Source organism: Zootoca vivipara, chromosome 5, assembly GCF_963506605.1.
Source record: "Zootoca vivipara chromosome 5, rZooViv1.1, whole genome shotgun sequence".
NCBI classification, from domain to species: Eukaryota; Metazoa; Chordata; class Lepidosauria; order Squamata; family Lacertidae; genus Zootoca; species Zootoca vivipara.
Window position 1 is genome coordinate 7,710,074 of NC_083280.1, and position 22,237 is coordinate 7,732,310.

At 45.7% G+C, this 22,237-nt stretch overlaps 1 protein-coding gene across 1 annotated transcript; it reads left to right on the top strand.

Moving 5' to 3' along the window:
* Window positions 1-280: 280 nt before the first annotated feature.
* PSMD2 (proteasome 26S subunit ubiquitin receptor, non-ATPase 2) lies at window positions 281-21,045 on the top strand. Its single transcript, XM_035133418.2, has 21 exons — window positions 281-466; window positions 1,793-1,849; window positions 2,675-2,839; window positions 3,277-3,398; window positions 4,096-4,320; window positions 6,314-6,472; window positions 7,135-7,279; window positions 8,536-8,596; window positions 9,841-9,987; window positions 11,883-11,989; window positions 12,471-12,598; window positions 12,681-12,768; window positions 13,060-13,222; window positions 13,345-13,446; window positions 13,546-13,691; window positions 15,039-15,122; window positions 16,324-16,492; window positions 17,457-17,551; window positions 18,917-19,043; window positions 20,376-20,494; window positions 20,733-21,045. The coding sequence occupies exons 1-21, from the start codon at window positions 305-307 to the stop codon at window positions 20,913-20,915; spliced, it is 2,754 nt and encodes a 917-aa protein (XP_034989309.1). The 5' UTR covers window positions 281-304; the 3' UTR covers window positions 20,916-21,045.
* The last annotated feature ends 1,192 nt before the right edge of the window (window positions 21,046-22,237 follow it).

A 22,237-nucleotide genomic window follows, 5' to 3' on the forward strand; every position in this document is an offset into this window, starting at 1 on the left:
AAAAAATACTGTTCTCTAATTTTAGCCAATTGGAAGCGAGCGGCCTCTGGAGGTATGGAATGATCCCCACGTGGTCTTCGCCGTCGCCCCGCCTCCTCCCCTGCTCGCCAGGCTCCTCCCCTTTCCCGCCTTACTTCCCCCGGCTTTTCTGCCTCGTAACGTAACGCGTCACGGCGCCGGCGCCCAGCCGCTCTTTTTCATTTTTTTAACATATCGCGCCGCGGATTGGCCCGCCTAGGCCCCTCCCTTCCCCCCTCACGCCTGCGCAGCTCCTCTCCTGTCCCCTCAGAGGAAGCGTTCGGCGATGGAGGACGGCGGTGGCGGAGGCAGTAGCAGTTGCCAGAGGCGGTCTCAGTCTGGAGGAGGAGGGTCGGGCCCCGGCGGCGGGGACGACAAGCCGGCGGCGCTGTGGAGCAAGGACAAGAAGGACCCCAACGCCTCGGCGGCGGACAAGGAGCAGGAGCTGGTGAGCGCTGCGCCGGAGGGAGCCGAGCTGAGTCACCGCCAGGCCCGGAGCCGGGAGTTAGCGGGGACGGCCGTCGCCTCGGCGGCGCGTGACGTCGGGCCCCGATCTCGCGAGGGGGCGGATGGGCCACATAAACACCCCGCAACCCCCCCTCCCGCGGGCAGTTCATTCCCTTGTGGGCAGGGATGGGTTCCGACCAGGGAAAGGTCAGCTCCGGAATGTGGAATGTGGAAAGAGCCGAAGGAGCATGTGCAGAGAGAGCTCTGTGGCAAGCCTACTGCTTCTGAGCATATGCAGAGTGCCACACAGAGCCGAGTGCTTCTGAACATCTGCGGAATGCTTTTTTTGGGGGGGGGGTTGCCTCTGGCAGCCACAGCTGGGCTTACCGGGATGTGCATTTCATCCCTCTTTTCTCCCCTCTCCAGTTTTCAATGTGCAATGTTTATACTAGAGTGACAGGGGCAACCCAGTAAGATGGGCAACAAATAAAAATTATTAGTGTTGTTTCTGCGCACACTCACAACCTGGGTTTTCCTGGTATGCCAAATGGGACCACTTGCTCAGTGGAGCTAGTAGCTGCTTAGGTGCGGTAATAAAAATGCTAATGACAATCATTAGTGCTGCCTATTTGGCAATACTTTGGGATGGGTTATGTCTGCCACTGTAAGAAGGGCTTGCCCTCCCTCTGCTGAGAATATTATGATTGGGAGGCCCTTCTTCTGTTTCTAGGGGCAGAAAGGTTGTATCTGGGCCTATGCACCTGAGCAGGTGTGTTAAGAGTTTAGGACCTGAAGGTTTCTTCCTAGGTGAGCAAAATGAAAATGGGTTACATATGGCATTACAATGTATTCCTTAATAGGAAAGAGAATCCTTCATCTAACTTAAATGAAAGCCCCCTCAATTTGGTAGTCAGTCTAGTCCAGTGCTGGCAACAAATCTATTCAACTACCTTCCTAGGTGTCTTAGGCAGTCTTAGTGCTTCCTGTTACTTCCCCCCTTTTCTGAAAGTGTTTATCAGCAGTTTTGCCCAGCAGCTGCGGATCTTTTGGGCTGGGAGAAAGCGAGCACCCCCTCCCACTGCATATTGTTGCAAACAGAGCAACTGAAAGGCCTAGTTGATTTTCTAGTGCAGGAGAACATTTTGCATGGGAGTACTGTTCCTGGCCCCTGCACATGTTGTTAGAGCATGCAGAAGCTTGCCCCTGTTCTGCCCTTCTCCGGGTCCAAAAGGATCCGCACATTGTCAATTGGATGTGTGCAAAACGGTCAACAGTACAGGTTTTCCAAGAGGCCTGAAGTTTCACATATTTCCTTCATTCCTTATAGTCTGAAGAAGACAAACAGTTACAGGATGAGCTGGAGATGCTTGTGGAGCGCTTGGGGGTAAGTTCCCTGTTCTTGACTGGGAGCATGTGGAAGTTAAATAGTAAAGCATTATGCTTTTCTACATCAGTAGTACAGAACACTGTGTGGTGCAGTCACTCTCTAGAAAGGCAGAGTGCATGGTGGAGTCTGCAGGCTGTGTTGGTAACAGTCCTTATTCTCCCCACTCTACCTCCACCAGTCAAAACAATTTCTCTTCTCTTCTCCCAGGCCTTTGGCTAATTAAACAACGTATGGCCTTTGAAACTGTGTGTGGGGTTTGTTTGTTTGTTTGCTAGCTAGCTACTATATTCTGTATTTTTATGTTTTGTAAATCGCCCTGTGATCCTCAGATGAAGGGTGGCATAGAAATTTAATTAATAATAAAAATGAAATATACAAATTAGATCAAGTAGTAGCACCGAAAATGAAACACCATAGAATTAATGCTCAGGTAGGAGACAATCTATGTAAATGTCATCAGTAGATAAAATTATATTTTTTCTGCATGTTGAAAGCGGCAGCAAATTAAAAGGTATAATCAACCTGTTACCTACAATTTCAGATAAGGCACCTCTTATTCCATAAGTGTGGTATCGTTACCAAGAAAAGGTTGGTACGTCACCAGGAGAGAGTCTGATGAAGATCTCAGGGCTTGGGCAGGTTCTTAAGGTTATTGGCTGCAAAAAGTTACCTTTGTCAGTTTCCAGTAACTGAGCTCTGTATGTGGGTTTCTGGTGGCAAAGATATTGACACTATTAGATAGAAAGAGGCGGTCTTGGAAGTGATGTTTGGGTGTTGTTTTAGATTCCCTCCCATTCCTGATAGCAACTGATTTTATTGTAGGAGCATGACACCGCTCTCTATCGACCTGCTCTCGAAGAGCTGCGCAGGCAGATCCGCTCTTCCACAACCTCCATGACTTCTGTTCCCAAACCCCTGAAGTTTCTGCGGCCACATTATGGCAAGCTGAAGGAGATCTATGAGGCTATGGCTGCTGGGGAGAACAAGGTATGTAACATTGTTTGGCCTGAGAAAGTGTTAGATGTCATATCAAGTCTTGCTTTCATCTCTCCCAGCACTGCAAGAGCAAATGTGGATTGCAAGTGCGTTAAATTTATTTGAAAAGAGAGAAGGAAGCCCTTCTGATATGGTTCACAAGCCCACTTCCTATCTTTGCAGTGTGAGGACTAGTATTTAGTGGAGTTGGTGCTGTTGTTTGTTCTTTGGAAATAAGTGAACAACCTTCACCTTGAACCATTGTGCCTTAGGTATTTGGTGGGACCCTATGGGAACGGAGTACTGGATTAGATGCAGCTTTGGTCTGATTCAGCAAGACTCTTTCTTCCATTTTGAATTGTTTTCAGTTCTGCCGTTCTTCAATTTCTACCAACCAAATTCATGGTTGACCATAGGATGGATCTCTAATACTTGCTTTCTACCCACAGCGGTTTGCAGCTGATATAATATCAGTTTTGGCCATGACAATGAGTGGAGAGCGAGAGTGTCTAAAGTACCGGCTGGTGGGATCCCAGGAACCCTTGGCCTCATGGGGGCATGAATATGTCAGGTAAGCAACAAATTGAGATATTTGACTTTACTGAAACTCTGGGGTGTATTTTTTGTATTTTAATTATTATTAACTGAACGCCACCTTCTGGGTAACTCCAGGAGGCATGCATAGGTTTCCCAGGTGATCTCCCATCCAGGAACTACGTGGACCAGCTTAGCTTCCACAGAATTGCTTCATTAATTTTTTATAGCAGCTCAGTGCTGTTTTCCATTGCCAAGATAATATGCTTTTATCAGCTCAAAGAGTTAATTAATTAAAATCTTTATACATTTCTTGATTGTAAAATACACACTCAAAAGTGGTTTATGAAAAGATAAGATAAAAAAATCAAGATAAATTTATGCTACTTTAAAATGTACAAAAGCTAAAATGCTAAAGCAGATTAAAATTAACTGAACTTTCTAAGCATCTGGGAACCTTTTAGCAGGTGCCAAAAAGCGTAAAATGAAGGGACCTGCTTGATCTCAATAGGCAGGGAGTTCCAAAGAGTAGGTGTCGCCACACTAAACAATATGAATTTTCACAATAATATTTATTATTATTATTGCTATTAGTATAATTTTATTGGCAATTTTGCTTCATTTGCAGCCTGCTTTGAGAACAGCTGGTCAAACGTAGGATATAAATCCTGCCAGAAAAGAGATGAATAAACACTGTTCTGTTGTGACTCTTCCCCCTGATTCTTCCTTTACAGACACTTGGCTGGTGAGGTGGCCAAGGAATGGCAAGAAATAGAAGAGGCAGACAAGACCCAGAAGGACAGTCTTCTGACCCTAGTGAAGGAAATTGTGCCATATAACATGGCACACAATGCAGAGCACGAGGCCTGTGACTTGCTTATGGAGATTGAGCAGATGGACATGCTGGAGGAATATATTGATGACAACGCGTATGCCAAAGTCTGCCTCTATTTGACAAGGTGAGGGAACTGTGGTGTTTGGTTCTGTGGTGTGTGTGAGTGAGTGAACTGCTTTGCAGGGCTAGGATGGAGACTTGGGCTTAAGGAAGTTGGTGTATTCAGAACCTCCTTGTCTCCACAGATTGGTTCAACTATTGAGTGGAGGACAGCAATAATGAGATCTAGGTATTTGATTTGGTAACGCAGAGGATACCTAATTTTTTTAAAAATCTGTGGAACTAAGAAAGCCAGCTTGTGGATATTGAGGTGTAACTGCATGAGAGGCACCTGGTATGGCAACAAATAAGTAGCCAAGACCCTGTAGGATCACACAGAAAGACTTGGAAAATGGAGGGCAACAGCCTGATGAAGAGTGGCGGGTATAGTATATTTGCAGGTATAGAGGAGGCCATAGAAGAACAATCTGGAAAACAGCAGCTGAGGGCTAAAAGGAGATGAGCTTGTGCAGAATGGGAAGTGTAAAGGGTTAAGAGAGTACAAGATGGGGAGTGGAGGTATTGTTCTGTTACTTCACAGCCAGCTGATCTTTGCATTCCAGTTTTATGATTCTGACTCTGCAGTGCACTTCAAAAGAAGGCTGGAACCACATGGGCTAACTTGTGTTTCCAAATGCCCACCCATCTCTCCTCCTTTGTAATGTATCATTTGGTAGGGGACAATTTACAGGACTAAAATGGCAGTTGGAGGATGGGGGTTTAACCCTTGCGTACCTCTTTCCCTGTGCAATTCTGTTCTCTATAGTTGAGCTTCCAAGTCTCTGTTGGCAATAAAATCATAACGGGGGACTTGTGGAAAGGTAATGGATGGAGGAAGGGTTAAATACCTTTCTCCCATTCACTGCTTCACTCTCTTGTAAATTGTGCCATCACCACCCTGTAGTGGAAAATGTACAGCTAAGCAATAGGAAATGCAAGTTGGCAAATAATGTGTAACTTTGGCCTAAGAGTGTCTGCAGAGTGAATTGATCTCTTGTCTTGGCTCACAGAACTGAAGTTATTGTTGAATATTTACTGTGGTGTTACTATCTGTTAATCCATCTTTAAAGTGTTTTGTTGTCACAATTTGAACTGGGATGCCCCTTGAGTCTGGTAACACTCATAAAGGTGGATCTTAGTTGTTGAGATTTCTGGCTGCTTCAACAATGTGTGTGTGTGTGATGGCAAATATTTAGCTGTGCATGCAGGTACGGTGTCCCCCCCCCCCCCGAATGTTGTAGTGTTTGCCTTCTCATCCATTATTGAGGAAAGGGTTTGCACACCATGTTGATACCACCTGAACTTCTAACAGTAGCCATAAGGCTCCAGACAAATAAAAAATTAAGAATATAATGGCAGTGTTTCAAAGAGTATATGGAAAAACATTGCTCTAAAAAGAATATGTTGATATGCATGGATTAAGTATGTAAAGTGCAAGCGAGAATAATAATTAGAAATAGTTATAAGATGTATTATCCAAAGAATGCAATGACAATACAGTGGTACCTCGCAAGACAAATGCCCTGCAAGACGAATTTTTTGCAAGATGAATGTATCTTGCGATCTGATGGTGACTCGCAAGACGAATTCGTTTTGCGAAAAATTCGTCTTGCGAATTGCAGTTTTCCATAGGAATGCATTGAAATTGAATTAATGTGTTCCTATGGGCAAAAAAAGAAATTTCAATGCATTCCTATGGGAAACCGTGATTCGCAAGATGAATTTTTCGCAAAACGAATTGACTCGCGGAACGAATTAAATTTGTCTTGCGGGCACCGCTGTATTCAAATTTGAACCAAAGGAAGTCAAGTTGTGGTGGAGGGAAGTCACGGGGGGGGGGGGGTGTAGGGCTTTTGCTTGCAGTGTAGGGTGTATATGTATTTCCTTTTGGTCGATTTTGTATCAGTATTTGTTCATTTTATTTTCATTTTCTGTATCATTTACTAAGAAATAAATAAAAGTAAAGTAAAAAAAGAAGATACCACCCAAGCTTAATCATCTCCCTCTCTTTCTTGCAGCTGTGTTAGCTATGTCCCTGAGCCAGAAAACTCTGCCCTCCTCCGCTGTGCCCTCAGCATCTTCCGAAAATTCAATCGCTACCCAGAAGCCCTGCGCCTGGCTCTCATGCTGAATGACATGGAACTGGCAGAGAACATCTTCATCTCCTGCAAAGATGTGTATGTGGGGAGCTTGTCTAGGGCTGGTTGTTGTCACAGAGGTCCAGGTTGTTGGAGGAAAAGGAGAGCAGATAAGTAGTGAGAAGGTCAGATGCAGTGAGCACAGCTGGTGTGGTTATGCTCACTTAAATCACAGGCCAGGGAGGGGAATGGCCTTTGAACTGGTAAGGAGTGGATGAACTGCACCCCACAGGTCACATCCGGGTTCCCAAAATGTTTTCTATGACCCTACCAATGTTTTCATTTAGTTTTTTAAATTACTCCCCCCCTTTTTTTGCTGACCGCTGACATTGATCCCCTGCTGTGATTTTGTGATGCCAAAAGGTTTTTGCTAACCTCCCCCTCAAAGTTCCTCCAGAATTTGATTTTTTAAAAATTAAAAATTGGCCATGGCCACTTAAACTGGCCACACCTGAAAGGTCATCGTATAATGGTAGCGCAACTAATTTGCATGCAGAAATTCACTTGTTCTATTCCTGGCATCTCCATGATGCCTTAAATATGCAAATTACTTGCTCTAACCCTGGTCTATAGTTCTTTTGTTGGCTGAAAGCTAGGAAGGTACTAGTGAGGTTTCTGCAAGCCTTGTTACGTGAGGAATTGAATGTTGCATGCACAGTTCCTTGTGCCAATATGCTTGCATTTTCTGTCCTTTACTGCAGGGTTGTTCAAAAGCAAATGGCCTTCATGCTGGGTCGCCATGGAGTCTTTCTGGAGCTAAGTGAGGATGTAGAAGAGTATGAGGATCTCACAGAAATCATGTCTAATGTCCAACTCAACAGCAACTTTCTGGCCCTTGCCAGGGAGGTGAGTGCCTTACAGACTGCTATGAGCTCACACTCATGGATGGAAGTAACTATTGGATCATGTAGGGGAGCGGTTGTCTCTGGTGATTTGCAGAAGACACATTTAGAATGGAGTGGATTGGTGAAGATTGATTGGAAATACCAAATTTATTAGAGATGTCTGGGAATGCTTACCTAGGCAGGCAGAAAACCATGTGAAACTTTGTTTCCTTTGTCTTTTGCAAACAAAAACTGAAATTTATTGTTCTTGATGAAATGCCTCTTAATTAAGAGCCAAGGGCCTCATAGGCTATTCAGTTATCCCTTCTGACTAAGGGTGTGTGTTACTGGAGAGACCACCTTATCCCTTAAACTCCCAATAGATTGCTGTGATCTGTGGGAGAGTTTCTCCTGCAAGTTTAAAAGGTCTCAGGGGCCTGTTCTGCAGTAACTCAGAGCCGGGCTTTTAGTGTGGCTTACCCTGTTCTGTGGAATAACATTATTTGTTTTATGTTTTTAGTTATTTTCAATGTACAACACCTTGAAATGGTTGTTTAGAAGGCAGTTAATTGAGGATAATAATTATGGTAATGATAATAGTAATTTATTACCATGGGCTGCAGTGTTGTGTGGACTGGGCTGGGATGCAGAAGTCAACTTCAGGGACCCGAGCTCATTAGAGGCAGAAATATTCTCAATCCTTTTTACATACCTTGGTCTCTGGATTGGAGGTTTTGCTGTGGTGTCTTGGGGAGGAAGACAGGCTTGCAAGTAGGTTGCTTGCACTGCAGAGCGACTAGGGTTAAAGGACTGACAACTTGGGAGATCAAGTGAAAGTTTGCTTGGGTGCAGTGGGGTGGGCTGACCTGGAGCATGGCTTCTAAAAAATGGCATACAGCCTTTTTTTTTGCAAAATGTGTATCATGGCAACTGATTGGTCCACAGTGGAGATGAGCTATACAGTGGTACCTTGGTTCTCGAACATAATCCATTCCAAGAGTGTGTTCAACTCCCAAAATGGTTCAAAAACCAAGGTGCGGCTTCTGACGGGAGTTTCCTGCACTCAATCGGAAGTGCATTGGGTGTTCGGCTTCTGAAAAACGTTTGCAAACAAGAACACTTTTGAGTTTGCGGCGTTCGGGAGCCGATTTGTTAGGGAGCCAAGCTATTCGAGTACCAAGGTACCACTGTAATGCTTTCCTGTAAAGTTAGGAAAGCCATGTTTTGATGCTGTGGCATCATATGGCTAAGAAGAATAACCTCTTCTTTTCCTTCCAGCTGGACATCATGGAGCCAAAAGTGCCAGATGATATTTACAAAACCCATCTAGAAAACAACCGTAAGTGTTCTACTCAGTGCAGTGGAGTAGCCATCCAGGCAGCTTCATCAGGGTCCTGATGGCGCAACCAAAGTTTATTCAAGTTACAGTAAAGGAATTTTACTTATAAAGTAATAAAAATGGTTTCCTGCTATGTTACATATCTATTAGATATTGAATGTCATATAAAATGCATGCTAATGTGTATATTTTCATTTGTATACTGCTATTGTCTTTAGGCACTCAAAGCAGCTTATATACCGATATAGCATATTGAGACTGATAATTCTCGATCATCATAGCAATTTCTAAAATTCGCACATTGGAATATGTAGCACCTATTACACAGCATCAAATCAGTGAGCTTTTATCAGAGCTAGAAGAGACCTTATGAAATAGGCATGCTACTGAAGCTCTTAGTAGAGTGGGACTGGCAAACTTCCCTTGGGTGGGAATTCCACCACACAGATATCACTGCTGAAATGGGCTCTGTTCTTAAGTAGAGGCTAACTGTAAGCAGATAGTCTGGTTGAGTTTAGCTATTACTACTGTTCATTGAGTTTATATCCTGCCCTTCCTCCCAAAAGGAGCCCAGGATGGCAAACACACCCACAATTTAAAAAGAAAAACAGTCTACTCTAAATCAGTTAAAAAACATTTAAAAGCAGATTCAGTTAAAAACATTACTCCATCCAGTGATCTTGGGGTTGTCAGGAATAGTAATATTAAGCTGCCAACTGCTGCTTGTTTTAATATTTGCACATCTATTTTGCGATGACTGTGGGTTTGGAATAAAACAAACTTAAGAATTAACTGCACGCAGTGGTGGCACCTGGAGCAATGTCTTGCCTGCTTAGTTCACAGGGATGATATGGTATTGTTATATATAAGAGCTGGGGTATTCCAAACTTTTCAAGGGTTGTCCATGTGCAAGGTATTATGATACTCCAAGCTCATAAATAAGTAGTTCTGCCCGAGCTCTTAGACTCACCAGATCACTTGTGTTTTACTGCACTTGTGTATTGTTGCATGCAGTTTTCTATTTTAATCAAGCAATCAATCAGCTAGAAAGTGTAGGTGTCTTTAATAGCTGGTGACTGCTCATCCTGCAAAAATGCTGTCTATCCTTGACTGCCATGTGAGATGAATGGGAGAAGTGTGAATGGAGTGCTAGCTGAGAGGAGGACCTGTTTGAGTAGTTCTAGGCTGGCATCGGAGTTTTGTCATCCTCAACTGGGTCACTCTTGTGCGTTCTGCTCCTTCAGGGTTTGGCGGCAGCGGCTCTCAAGTGGATTCAGCTCGCATGAACTTGGCTTCGTCCTTTGTTAACGGTTTTGTGAATGCTGCTTTTGGGCAAGACAAGCTGCTGACAGACGACGGTAACAAGTGGCTGTACAAGAACAAGGACCATGGTGAGTCAGAAGAGGAGCAGGCAGCAGCTGGTTTGCTTGGGAGAACATTGTGGGGTGGGGTGGGGATGGTGGTTGGACAGCTCTCCCCTACTATTTCTGTGGCAAAATTTGTCTGAATGACCTTCTGGACAAGGGCCTGGTGATAATTTTGTATGTCATACTTTCTAACTTTGTGCTCTTGGCTTCATTGCTGAGATTTGAATCTGGAGTTAATTCTCTTGGCTGTTATGGGCTTCGTACATTTTGTTCATTGGTACTGGGAGTGCTGCATGTGTGACATTCACCCAGTTAAATTGGTTGCTTCAGGCCAAACTAGGGGTGAGGGTGCCTTCCATAGTTCTAGTTACAGGTAGGTAGCCGTGTTGGTCTGAGTCGAAGCAAAATAAAAAAATTCCTTCAGTAGCACCTTAAAGACCAACTAAGTTTATATTTTGGTATGAGCTTTCGTGTGCATGCACACTTCTTCAGATACACTAGAAACAGAAGTGTCAGACCCTATATATATACAGAGGGTGGTGGGGGTGGGTGGGAATGGGAGATGGGCTGATGGGAGTGGTAAACCTGTAGATGGCTGTTAATGGCTGCTGATGGCTGCAATTAGTCCTGGGCTGAGGTGCTAAAGAAAGCTTGATCATGCATAATGAGATAAGAATCCGATGTCTCTATTCATCCCAGGTGCTTCCATGGTTTTAAGCTTGGTAATGATTTCCAATTCAGCAACTTCTCTTTCCAGTCTGTTCCTGAAATTTCTCTGTAATAAAACAGCTGCTTTGAGATCTTGTATAGAATGTCCTGGGAGATTGAAGTGTTCTCCTACTGGTTTTTCAGTCTTATGGTTCCTGATGTCAGATTTATGTCCATTTATCCTTTGGCGTAGGGTTTGGCCTGTTTGTCCAATATAGAGAGCTGAAGGGCACCGTTGGCATTTGATGGCATACACAATGTTAGAAGATGAGCAATTAAATAGTCCTGAGATGGTATGTTGGATGTTGTTTCTAGTGTATCTGAAGAAGTGTGCATGCACACGAAAGCTCATACCAAAATATAAACTTAGTTGGTCTTTAAGGTGCTACTGAAGGAATTTTTTTATTTTGCTAGGGGTGAGGGGTTAGCCACTTTTGTTTCGTTTCATATTTCATTCGTGGCATCTGCATGGATGATAGGTGGCCCAGGAAATGCTTTTAATTATAGATCGATCTGGCATAAAGCAGAGGTGGGAAGCAAATTTTTACAAAGAAATGTGTGCATAGGTGTGGATCCATCTCCTGCTTTGTCTCACCATCCTTTGTCACATCAGGCACTTTACTTCCCCAGCCTGGATCTCTGAACGTTGTGGGTGATGTTGCCTCACACCTTTTCATTTTAAGACTTGGGACCCCTCGCCTTACTTTATATGTGAATAGGAAAGGCATAAAGGAACGAGATTGCTACTGCCTTGTCAAGATTGCTCACTCCAACCCAGGCATGAGCCATGTTTTCCCCTGGGTTAGTTCTTCAAAGTGTGAAATCCTCACCATTTGATGTGGGGTTGGTTTGCCTTTGCACAGCTGAGAGTGTTTGAGTTAGATAATTTCTCATCTGAAACACATCTCATTATTGTGCCAAGCAGTGTCTTTGATGTGAAACACCCAGCTTTTAAATAAGGGCTAGTCTCTTGACCTTTCAGGCTCTTTGACTTTAACACAAGTTGTTCTTTGAAAGCCTGGAATATTTTTGGTTACTGCTGTCATCTGTTAAGCAGCCTTTGCCCTAGCTGCTTGCCCCTCCTAGTTGTCCTGAATCCCTTCCTTCCTCCCCAGTGTAAATTCCCATAACCCCAACGAGACACGCATCCCCTCATTCTCTTATAAGCGCGTCCATCTTCACCCTAAGAAACTTTTAAATCTGTTTTATAGGGATGCTGAGTGCTGCAGCCTCACTGGGGATGATCCTGTTGTGGGATGTGGATGGGGGGCTTACACAGATTGACAAGTACCTGTACTCCTCAGAAGACTACATCAAGGTGGGTGACCTTCCTTTCAGCCTGAGTGTTAACTGCTCACAGAAATCCAGTCATATCAAAATAACAAGACAGACTCTTAATAGTATAGGAAGTTTCTTTATACTGAGACCACTAGTCCATCTATCTCCTTATTGACTCTACTGATTATTAGGTTGGCATGTGAGGCACCCGAGTGACAGATCCTCTGGCCAGGCAAAGACTACATAGCTTCAGTCTTTAACATAATGCCACCCTCCAGTTAGTTTAGCCCAGGCATCACCAAACTTTGGCCCTCCAGATGTTTTGGACTACAATTCCCATCTTTCCCAACCACTGGTCCTGTTAGCTAGGGATCATGGGAGTTGTAGGCCAAAACATCTGGAGGGCCGCAGTTTGGGGATGCCTGGTTTAGCCCTTATAGCTTACTAGATACTGTATACGCTTGTCATGACATTCGTTGTACTTAACAGTGCCTCCCCGCTTCCTATCTTGTGTCCTATAGTCGGGGGCTCTTCTGGCTTGTGGTATCGTGAACTCTGGCGTGAGGAACGAGTGTGACCCTGCCCTTGCATTGCTCTCGGACTATGTCCTCCACAATAGCAACACCATGAGGATCGGCGCCATCTTTGGGTGAGGACCTGCCTAGGCTTCCATTTTCTTCTCCGCAGAGCATCGCATATATCATTCTAAGTGAAATGGTATTCTATTGCAGGCTGGGGTTGGCGTATGCTGGTTCCAATCGAGAAGATGTACTGACCTTGCTGCTTCCTGTAATGGGAGATTCCAAGTCCAACATGGAGGTGAGGGAGCAGCGCCACAGCCATCTTGCGCTTGGGTCAGCTGCTTGCCCAGGGGTGGATGGGTGGGGCTGTGTCTTTCATGGAGTGTAGAAGGCAATTAGAAGCAGCGTTTCTGTGCTCTAGCTTTGGGTTTGTCTTTGTGTGAATGGCTGAGGGCCATTTAGTTGACTCAGACTTTTATGTTGTAATATTGGGGTGTAGGCCTAGCCGAGCCAGTGGCCTGATCTAGCTGGCCCTCCTTGTCTTTTCCAGCTGCAAGGATTTTGGTGTGACACTTATTTTTCTCCCCAGGTGGCCGGTGTGACAGCCCTGGCTTGCGGAATGATTGCTGTGGGCTCATGCAATGGAGATGTTACCTCCACCATCCTCCAAACCATCATGGAGAAATCTGAGACAGAGCTGAAGGACACTTATGCCAGATGGCTACCTCTTGGCTTGGGCTTGAATCACCTTGGTAAGCACATTCACTATGGCCAGATCTGTGGGTGTCAGGCACACACTTGTGTAGTGAGGAGGAAGGGTCTCTGTTCAGTATTTTGGGCTTCTCTTGAGCTGCTGTTGTGATGTTTCCTACAGGAAAGGGCGAGGCCATTGAAGCAATCCTGGCAGCACTGCAGGTTGTGTCGGAGCCCTTCCGCAGCTTTGCCAACACGCTGGTGGACATCTGTGCCTATGCAGGTGAGTCTGGGCTCAGCATTGTTCTGGCTGCTTTTGGAGAGAACTGGGTGTTGGAGGCCCCAGTCCAATTTTACTCGTGGTCTTGGGTTTTTCCTCCAGGATCCGGCAATGTGCTGAAGGTGCAACAGCTTCTCCACATCTGTAGTGAGCATTTTGACTCCAAAGAGAAGGAAGAAGAGAAAGAGAAGAAAGAGAAAAAGGACAAGGAGAAAAAAGAGAACTCTGCCGACATGGGGGCCCATCAGGTAGGGTAAAGGTTCGAGGTCTGAGAAAAGGCGAGCGCGCGCGCTCTCTCTTTCTCTCTTGGATGCTGTGAGTGGGAGAACAGGAGCTTGTGGGCATGGCAAACATGACATCTGCTGTGTGTGCAGAGGTTCCCAGGCTCAATCCCTGGCATTTTTACTCGAATTAACCAATAGTCAATGATGGGAAAGTGCCTCTGACTGAGCCCTGGAAAGTCACTGCCTGTCGGAACTGATTCTCCTTGGTTGGACAAACAGTTTGGCCTTGGTATAAGGTTGATTCCTGTGCTCCCAACCTAGACAGATGGGCTGGCAGCTGCAATAGACAAAGGTGATTCTGCTCCTTGGCATTGGGATTGACTGTGCAACAAGACAAAAAGTCTGGTTAAATAATTGTAAATTGTTGCCTTGGGTTTGTGCTTCAAATGAAACCACCAACTTAGTTCAGAAATGATGAAAAAATAAATCCTGAACAAATGTCATTTGCTTGTAGGGTTGTATAATTGTATATGCATAGTAACAATCAACACCAAAAGCTGGTCTTAAAGTGCAGTTTTGGTTGTACCAGCCCAGAAGTGTGGGTCCTTGTTCCTAACTGAGGAGAAATTGCTGATAATTTGCAGCATCAGCTGGTTATAATGTTCTCAGTTATGTCCTTTCCTCATCTTGAAATCAGCACAAGGGCGCTCTTTCACTCCATGGGGTATTTGAAAGCACTTGGTCATGGTTGTAGGAATATAGGAAGCTGTATTATACTGGATGTTGACACACACTGGCAGTGACTCCAGGATTTGAAACTAGGGACACTAGGATTTGAAACTAGGGACACTACCAGCCCTAGTTGGGAGATGCCATGGATTGAGCTTGTATGTAAACAGGTGCTTTACCAATTGGATGGTGTCTCCTTCCTGTTTGGCAAAATGTGATTTAATTCTTCTAGTCATGGGGGGGGGGTCCATATGGGGCGCTGAAGAATCTCCCCTATCAACAGAAGCTTCTCCTTGGGACCCAATACTATGTGGTGTGTTGCCTATGTAACCTTTAAGGCTGAGATTCTCTGGATATTGCACTGCATATTGCAACTTGCGTGTTTGTGCAACTGTGAAAAAAGTCCTCAACTAAACCAATGGACAGCAACGAGCCAGAACTGGACTGACAGATTTGAGTGTAAAGTTAGTACTAGCCTGGGACACATTTTTTTTTCTTACTCTCACTATAAAAAGCTCTGGGGCAGTCTTACGGTGGCCTTGCTTGAGGAAGTTGGGATGCCACACTTAGCTTTGGGGAAAATGTGTTTCATCCATGTCACAAGGTATCCTGTGGTTTCAGAATTTGTAATTCCCTCTGTAGGGTGTAGCTGTACTGGGGATTGCACTCATCGCTATGGGGGAAGAGATTGGGGCCGAGATGGCTCTGCGCACCTTCGGTCACTTGGTGAGTAGGATGGTGTGGGGGAAATGCTCTCCCCATTTGGGGGCAAAGATTGTCACTTGGGATCCACTGTGCAGTCAGGGATCGTTCTGTGTCATTGGCCAGCCCTGCCGTAGTCTGAACTGAAAAACAGAATAAACTTGCCTGCTGTCCCCACCCCCTTGTCTAAATTCCTTTCTCAGTGGAGCCAAGTTTGCCACAATTTTGAAATACGATAGTTTTGCAGGACTAATGGAAAAGAGAGAAGACCTTCCAGGATTACAAGCCATATTCTTCATTTAGCCTTACAAATAAGGGATTGGTCTGCTCTTAAATTTGAGCAGCACCTACCATTAAGTCATGACAAGGGAAATACTATTTGTTGGAAGGGTGGGGTAGAGGAGAGAGAGCCTTTTGACTTTAAAAACAACAACAACCCTCTCTTGTGTGAATAATGCAGATCAGGCTAGGTCTCTGGAAAGTCCCTAGTTGCCTAGGAATATATTGCTTCAACATGCCTTTTTTTGGTGTTTGTGTGTAATACAGCTAGATATATTAAGTCTACCCTGAGAGAAGAATTCTGAACTAGAAATGTGTCTCCTAAGGGACTGCACTGCACTGGGGAACAAAGTGAAAGTCTGTCCCATCCTGTTCATTGCCTGCAAGTTCCAAGATCTACATTCCATGTTTTCCAAAACATTTCTCGGCCCTGCTTCACATCACAATTTATACTGGCTTGCTGGGTGGTCTGCACTCTGGTGCACCACTGTAAAGGGAGGGTGACCTCAGCCAAAGAAATAGTGCTGCTACTGCCCCTGTGAGCTGCACTGCTCCCACCCCTGGTCAGCCAGCCATATGCAGGGTGTGAGCTGTGGACCTAAATGAGCATTGCATTCCTGAGAATTTAGGAGGGGCGGGAGTTGCAGTTTGAAACTACAAAGCTTTGCATCTAACAGATGTTTTTGGGTTTGTTGAAACTTTAGCTTTGCTTTATCTCCAGATAAATTGGATGGTTGGTACATATTGTCTGTGTGAAGCCCTTCTGCAAAGAGTTTGGAGTTACTTTTTGTTACCCTGTCAGCTGGTGGATGCTCTGATGCCTCTTGGGCTTCTGCTGCAACCCTCAGAAGGGCTGCATTTTGTCCTTGGTTGCGTGTGTCAGAGTGTGCATAGTGCTCTGCAATCCTGGCCTCAGTGGCATAACCTTCTCCTCTTCCTTCTACAGTTGCGGTATGGGGAACCCACTCTTCGCCGAGCTGTCCCCTTAGCCCTGGCCCTCATCTCTGTCTCTAACCCCCGCCTCAATATACTTGACACCCTCAGCAAGTTTTCCCACGATGCTGACCCAGAAGTGTCCTACAACTCTATCTTTGCCATGGGCATGGTAGGCAGCGGTAAGCACGTCCAGAATCCTGGGTGACTGTGCAGGCCATGGGCCAAAGGGGAATCCCTGCAGCTGGTCTGAAATGCCTTCTGATGATCCAGAATGCTCTGGTGTTTAGAATACAGCATTGACAAGTGCAGAGGAGAGGTTGGATTCATGCAGGCGCAGTCTCCGATTGCTTGGGGGAAAGCCCTGGAGAGGAGAGAATTTAGGTGGCTATAGGGAGGCGGGGACTTTCAGTCTTGGCAACTGATCCATGGGGCAAGACCTACCAGGGAGGAGCCACTGTGCTCATTAGGCCTGACAAACCGCCCAGTCTGTGCAGATCGTGTTCTTGCTGATAAAGAGTTAACTCCAACTTTGAATGGTGTGATTTACTGTCGGCTCTGTTCTGACACAGTGTTAAGTCTATTTCAGAGAAAGTATTTCGTGGCACTTTAAAAACCTAAGAATTCATTTTGGCACAGCATCATAGGAAGCTGCTGTACACATGGTCCGACCATTGGCCCATCTGGCTTGGTCTTGTCTGCTCTGGCTGTCAGTGACTGCAGGGTTTCAGGTGGAAGTCTCTCCTGGCCATACCTGCAGATGCTGGGCTCTTGCATGCGAAAACAAACTAAAATGAAAACAAACTGAAAACATGTGGACCACAGTGCCCCTCTATACATTCACTTCAGTGTTTCTTCTCCCCCATTAAGCATGAATTAAACTATGTGCAATAACAAAGCTAAAGTCTTTTGGATCTTTCTGTGATGGGAGATTAAGGGCTGTACCTCCCTGCAGACCCCTTTACATGCCCTAAATTGCACTCCCTATGGAGCCTCCCCGTGCATACCTTTTCGTTTTGTCTAGTGGTGGTGGGGAATCCCCCTTGCTCGCAACAGTAATCCCCTGTCCTGCCCAGAAAGTGATTGTGGAAGCTTGGCCTTTTTCGCTTTGGTTGCTTCCTGATCCCTCCTTTCCGGACCCCACAGGTACCAATAATGCCCGCCTGGCTGCGATGCTTCGACAGTTGGCACAATATCATGCCAAGGATCCCAATAACCTCTTCATGGTGCGGTTGGCCCAGGTAAGTGGCTCAGCTTAAACTCTGCCCCAAGCTAATGGGTAGCATTGTTAACTTTAGAGTTGTTAAACAGCTAGATGAACATACCAAATATTATTATTAGGCTGTATCTGTGATTAACCTTCTCAGCAGAAACAGTGATTTTTGATGAGGCCTGAAATTTAGCATAGGTGGGTTTTTGTTGTGCTTTTGTACTGTGCCACTGTAACTAGGCAGAGGTTTCACAGCAGCAGAACTATGTTAGGGTTGCTAATGGGCTTGCTTTGAAGTATGTCTGCAGGGTTTTGCAGCAGTGGCGGAAGGGGGGGGGCTACAGAAGTGTCTGTATAGGATTGTTGTGTGTTCTGTGCTGATTTTCATCCCCCTTGGTGTGCTTCCATCCCCACTAAATATTACCAGAAGACAGAGGCATTTTTTTTTCTCAAAGGAGAGAAATGTATTTGAAAATCCCCCCTCTCAGTTTTGCCTCCATCCTGTTGTTTTCCGAATAATATTTTTCCAGTGCCGTCAATGCCCATGGCATTTTAAAGAGTAACTGCAAGAAAAGGCAGTAAAATAATAATTATGCACCAAGGCAGTCTGTGACTTGTAAAAAATTATGCAGATTGGGCAGATTTACACTTATTTTTGCACTGTGTAATCTGCTTATGCTCGTCATTGGGTGGAGCAAGGGGCTATGGAGAGTACCAAAGCCCCTGCTCTGAATCCTGGGGACCATATTCAGCCACACCTTTCAGTCTTTCAAGATTTCCACAAGCATTGCCCATGCATCAAGCACTCACAGGATCATGCTGCATTTGCAACCCTGAATGGGAGTTTAGGGGGATTTCTAGAAAAGAGCAATTAGAAATCAAGCAGCTTATCAACTTTCTGAGAAAGAAATGGGATTTGGGGCTTTGTAAAAATAATAATGATGCAGTCTAGTACCACATGAAAGCTTTTCAGTCTGGGGAAATTATTTGGAGTCTTGGGACTTGCATTTCCAAACAGTCCCTGCTGTGACCTGTATCACTGTCATGGTGAGGTGGGTTGTCTTCCTGTAGAAGGAAGGAAAGCAAGGAGAGAACGTGGAGGGAAAGGGACTATAGCTTATGAGCAGGTCTGCAAGGGTTGGTGAAGCACCACCGCCGGGTACTCAGAGCAGATATATGGTAGCAGTTTGGAATGATAATGCATACATGCTGCTGACTCCTTACACTCCTCACATAGTGACAAGAAGTCCTGAATAGCCAAATGTTTGGTATTTATTAAATGTTAGGTTTATACACCACATTTCAGTTGAATGAACCTCAAGGCTGCTTGTGAGTGGTCCTTTGGTCCCAGCCACGGATTCCCCCATCATCAATTTGTTTTCCGCTTGCTATGCAGGGCCTGACACACCTTGGGAAAGGGACCCTCACTCTCTGTCCTTACCACAGTGATCGGCAGCTCATGAGCCAGGTGGCTGTGGCAGGCTTGTTGACTGTGCTGGTGTCCTTCCTGGATGTCCGTAACAGTAAGTATTGCCCTGTGGAGTTGGGGAGTATAATTGGCTGGCCCCTCTAATGGTAATCTCTGGAATTAATTACTTTTCAGTGGTTAAGAGACTATTTCATTTTTACTGGAGGCAGGTGCCATCATTAAATGTTTTTGGCCCCCATTTGCAGCCATCATTCAGATGTGAACAGTTGAGAGTAAGTGGAGGAGTTCTAGGTGTCTAATTCTGGAACTCCTTTCCAGGGGCGTAGCAAGGGGGCAATGGGGCGGGTCGCCCCGGGTTCCACTCTAGGGGGGTGACACTCGGTGCCCCCCTGCGACTCCCAAGCCAAGCCTCCAGCCCCCCTCCCCGGTAAAAATCCTGCTCGGGGCAGTGGGCACGTCGCGTCGAGCGGGCTTTTTACCGGGAGGCTGGAGGCTCGGCTTGGGAGTCGCCGGGAAGGGGGGAGTGTCACCCCCCTCCAGGGTGGCGCCCGCCGCACCAAGCGAGGCTTTCTACTGGGAGAATGGAGGTTCGGCTTTGTAGTCATGGCAGGGGCGCTACCCCTTTACGTAGCATGCATGCGCAGTGCGACGCTGCACATGCGTGCTACGTAAAGGGGTACCCCCCCCCGCAACTCCAAAGCTGAGCCTCCAGCTCCAGCCTCTCGGTAGAATGCCTCGCTCGGCGGCACTGCTCCTTTCCTCTAGAGATCCACATAGCTGCAAGGGAGAAGCCTTAGTACACAAGATCCTAAATTCAGTGCCCCTAGAATTCTCCTTTCTCTTTAGCCTGAGATCCTGGAGAGCTTTCGTCAAGTCAGGCTTGACAGTTATCCAGTTCGGTGGGTTATTGTTCTGACATGCATAAAGGATTCCTTCGTATGTGTGTGAGCCTAGGCTTCTGGGCCATAATCCTGCTTCGGTTTTGTACTGGAGTATAGATGACAAAGAGCAACATTCATGTTCCCAGTGGCAGTAGAGAATAGCACATGCCCGTTTAAATTGCCACTTGGAAAAAGATAGAGAAATATGGTAAGTGCACTCCTTTGTCTTTTGCTGAGAAGAGCTTGCTTGGCTGATGAGGACCATGTCCTTTTTGTGTTCTAGTTAAATAAAATGTGAGAAAGTGCTGTTGATGATCAAAGGAAGATAATGATATTTCTGTTCTATATTACTGTGAATCGAAATGATGGTTGAATCAATAGACTAGATATTTTTTTTTAATGTGGTTCATTGATCCCCAGAATTCGTCTCTGCCTTCTACTGTTGAACAAATCTAAGTATGAGGGCACCATTGGATTGAATAAGGAAACTTCCTTAGTGGACCAGTCTCTGCAAGCCTTGACTTAAGTTTTCCTTTTTCTCCTAGTAATTTTGGGGAAGTCCCACTATGTACTGTATGGCCTTGTGGCTGCCATGCAGCCACGTATGCTTGTGACCTTTGATGAGGAGTTGCGCCCCCTGCCAGTGTCTGTGAGAGTGGGGCAGGTAAGTAGGCTCTGAACAGTAGCTGGGAGGGTCCCTGCTTTACTTGGGGATCCCATGGGGCACTGGAATTTGGCTGTTCATGGGTTACTATGGGTAGCCTTAGTGGAGAATGGGGATCTGGAGCTCTTTTGTTTCCTGGCTTTCCTGAAGTCTTGATCAGGAAAAGGAAACCATGGACCAGAGGATTGGGGGAGTAACTTCCCTGTTCACTAGCACTAACCTCTGGCCTTCCTCTCAGGCGGTGGATGTGGTGGGCCAGGCAGGCAAACCGAAGACTATCACTGGCTTCCAGACCCACACAACACCAGTGCTGCTGGCCCATGGTGAGCGGGCAGAGCTGGCGACAGAGGAGCACTTGCCAGTGACACCCATCCTGGAGGGCTTTGTTATTCTTCGCAAGAATCCCAACTATGATGTCTGAATTGCCTGAGGTTTTGGGATGGGGTGGGAGTGGGGAATAGGATGCGGCACTGTGAGGAGGAACTGGCCTCCTCCATCTTTTTTTGTTACAGAAGGAGCTCTTCTTAGGAAAATAAATTGACCGGAGTTCATTTGGCTTCCCGTTTGTTTTGTTCTGATCTTCCTATCTGTAGAACGGAGGTAACCAGAAATTCCTTGGCTCTTACTTAGGAATAGGGAAGGTAGGTTGTAAACTGGTTGGGCTGTGCACAGGGCTGCCTGTAGTCTTCCAGGAGCAGCTGCAAACTGGACACTGTTATTAAGAGGTTTCTGTAGCTGACATCTATCGATGACTGAACAAAGTGTCTCATATTCATCACTACACTTGAAAAGGCCAAGGAGAACTTGGGTGGTTTTGACAGCTGGAAAACTATTTGACAAAGATTGTAATGCTTGAAAAGAAAGGATTCCCTTGAGAACCCGGGCTACAGAGGTCTATAGATTACAACAAAACTGGGCAGAGGGCTGAAGGCCCCTAGCCATTGGAAGATTCCAAGTCTTATCTGTGTCATATCCTGTTCCCCTGCTTTGATTACAGGGTCACTCCACGTTGCTAGCATGCCTTCTAGCTTGGTGGTAAGCGCAGGTCTTTAAAAATGCAAAGACAGTTGCAGAAATTGTTCTGCCGTGGCTCCCACACTTTTGTTGTTGTTGTTTAGTCATATCCGACTCTTCGTAACACCATGGACCAGAGCACGCCAGGCACTCCTGGCTTCCACTGCCTCCCACAGTTTGGTCAAACTCATGTTGCTAGCTTTGAGAACACTGTCCAACCATCTCATCCTCTGTTGTCCCCTTCTCCTTGTGCCCTCCATCTTTCCCAACATCAGGGTCTTTTCCAGGGAGTCTTCTCTTCTTATGAGGTGCCCAAAGTATTGGCGCCTCAGCTTCACGATCTGTCTTTCTAGTGAGCACTCAGGGCTGATTTCCTTCAGGATGGATAGGTTTGATCTTCTTGCAAACCATGGGACTCTCAAGAGTCTCCAGCACCATAATTCAAAAGCATAAATTCTTCGGCGATCAGCCTTCTTTATGGTCTAGCTCTCACTTCCATACATCACTACTGGGAAAACCATAGCTTTAACTATACAGGGGGGCGAGAGAAGTGGCTAGAGTTTGCCCATGGCTCCAATGCAGCTTAAAAGTCCAAAACCACGAATCGCCACCTGAAGCAGCAGACTTTCTAAACAAGGTATTTATTGCAAAGATTATTTGGACTTCAAACAATTTTTTTTTGCATTAAAATTGATTTGGCAAAGACTGAATCTAAAAAGGAAGTAAACT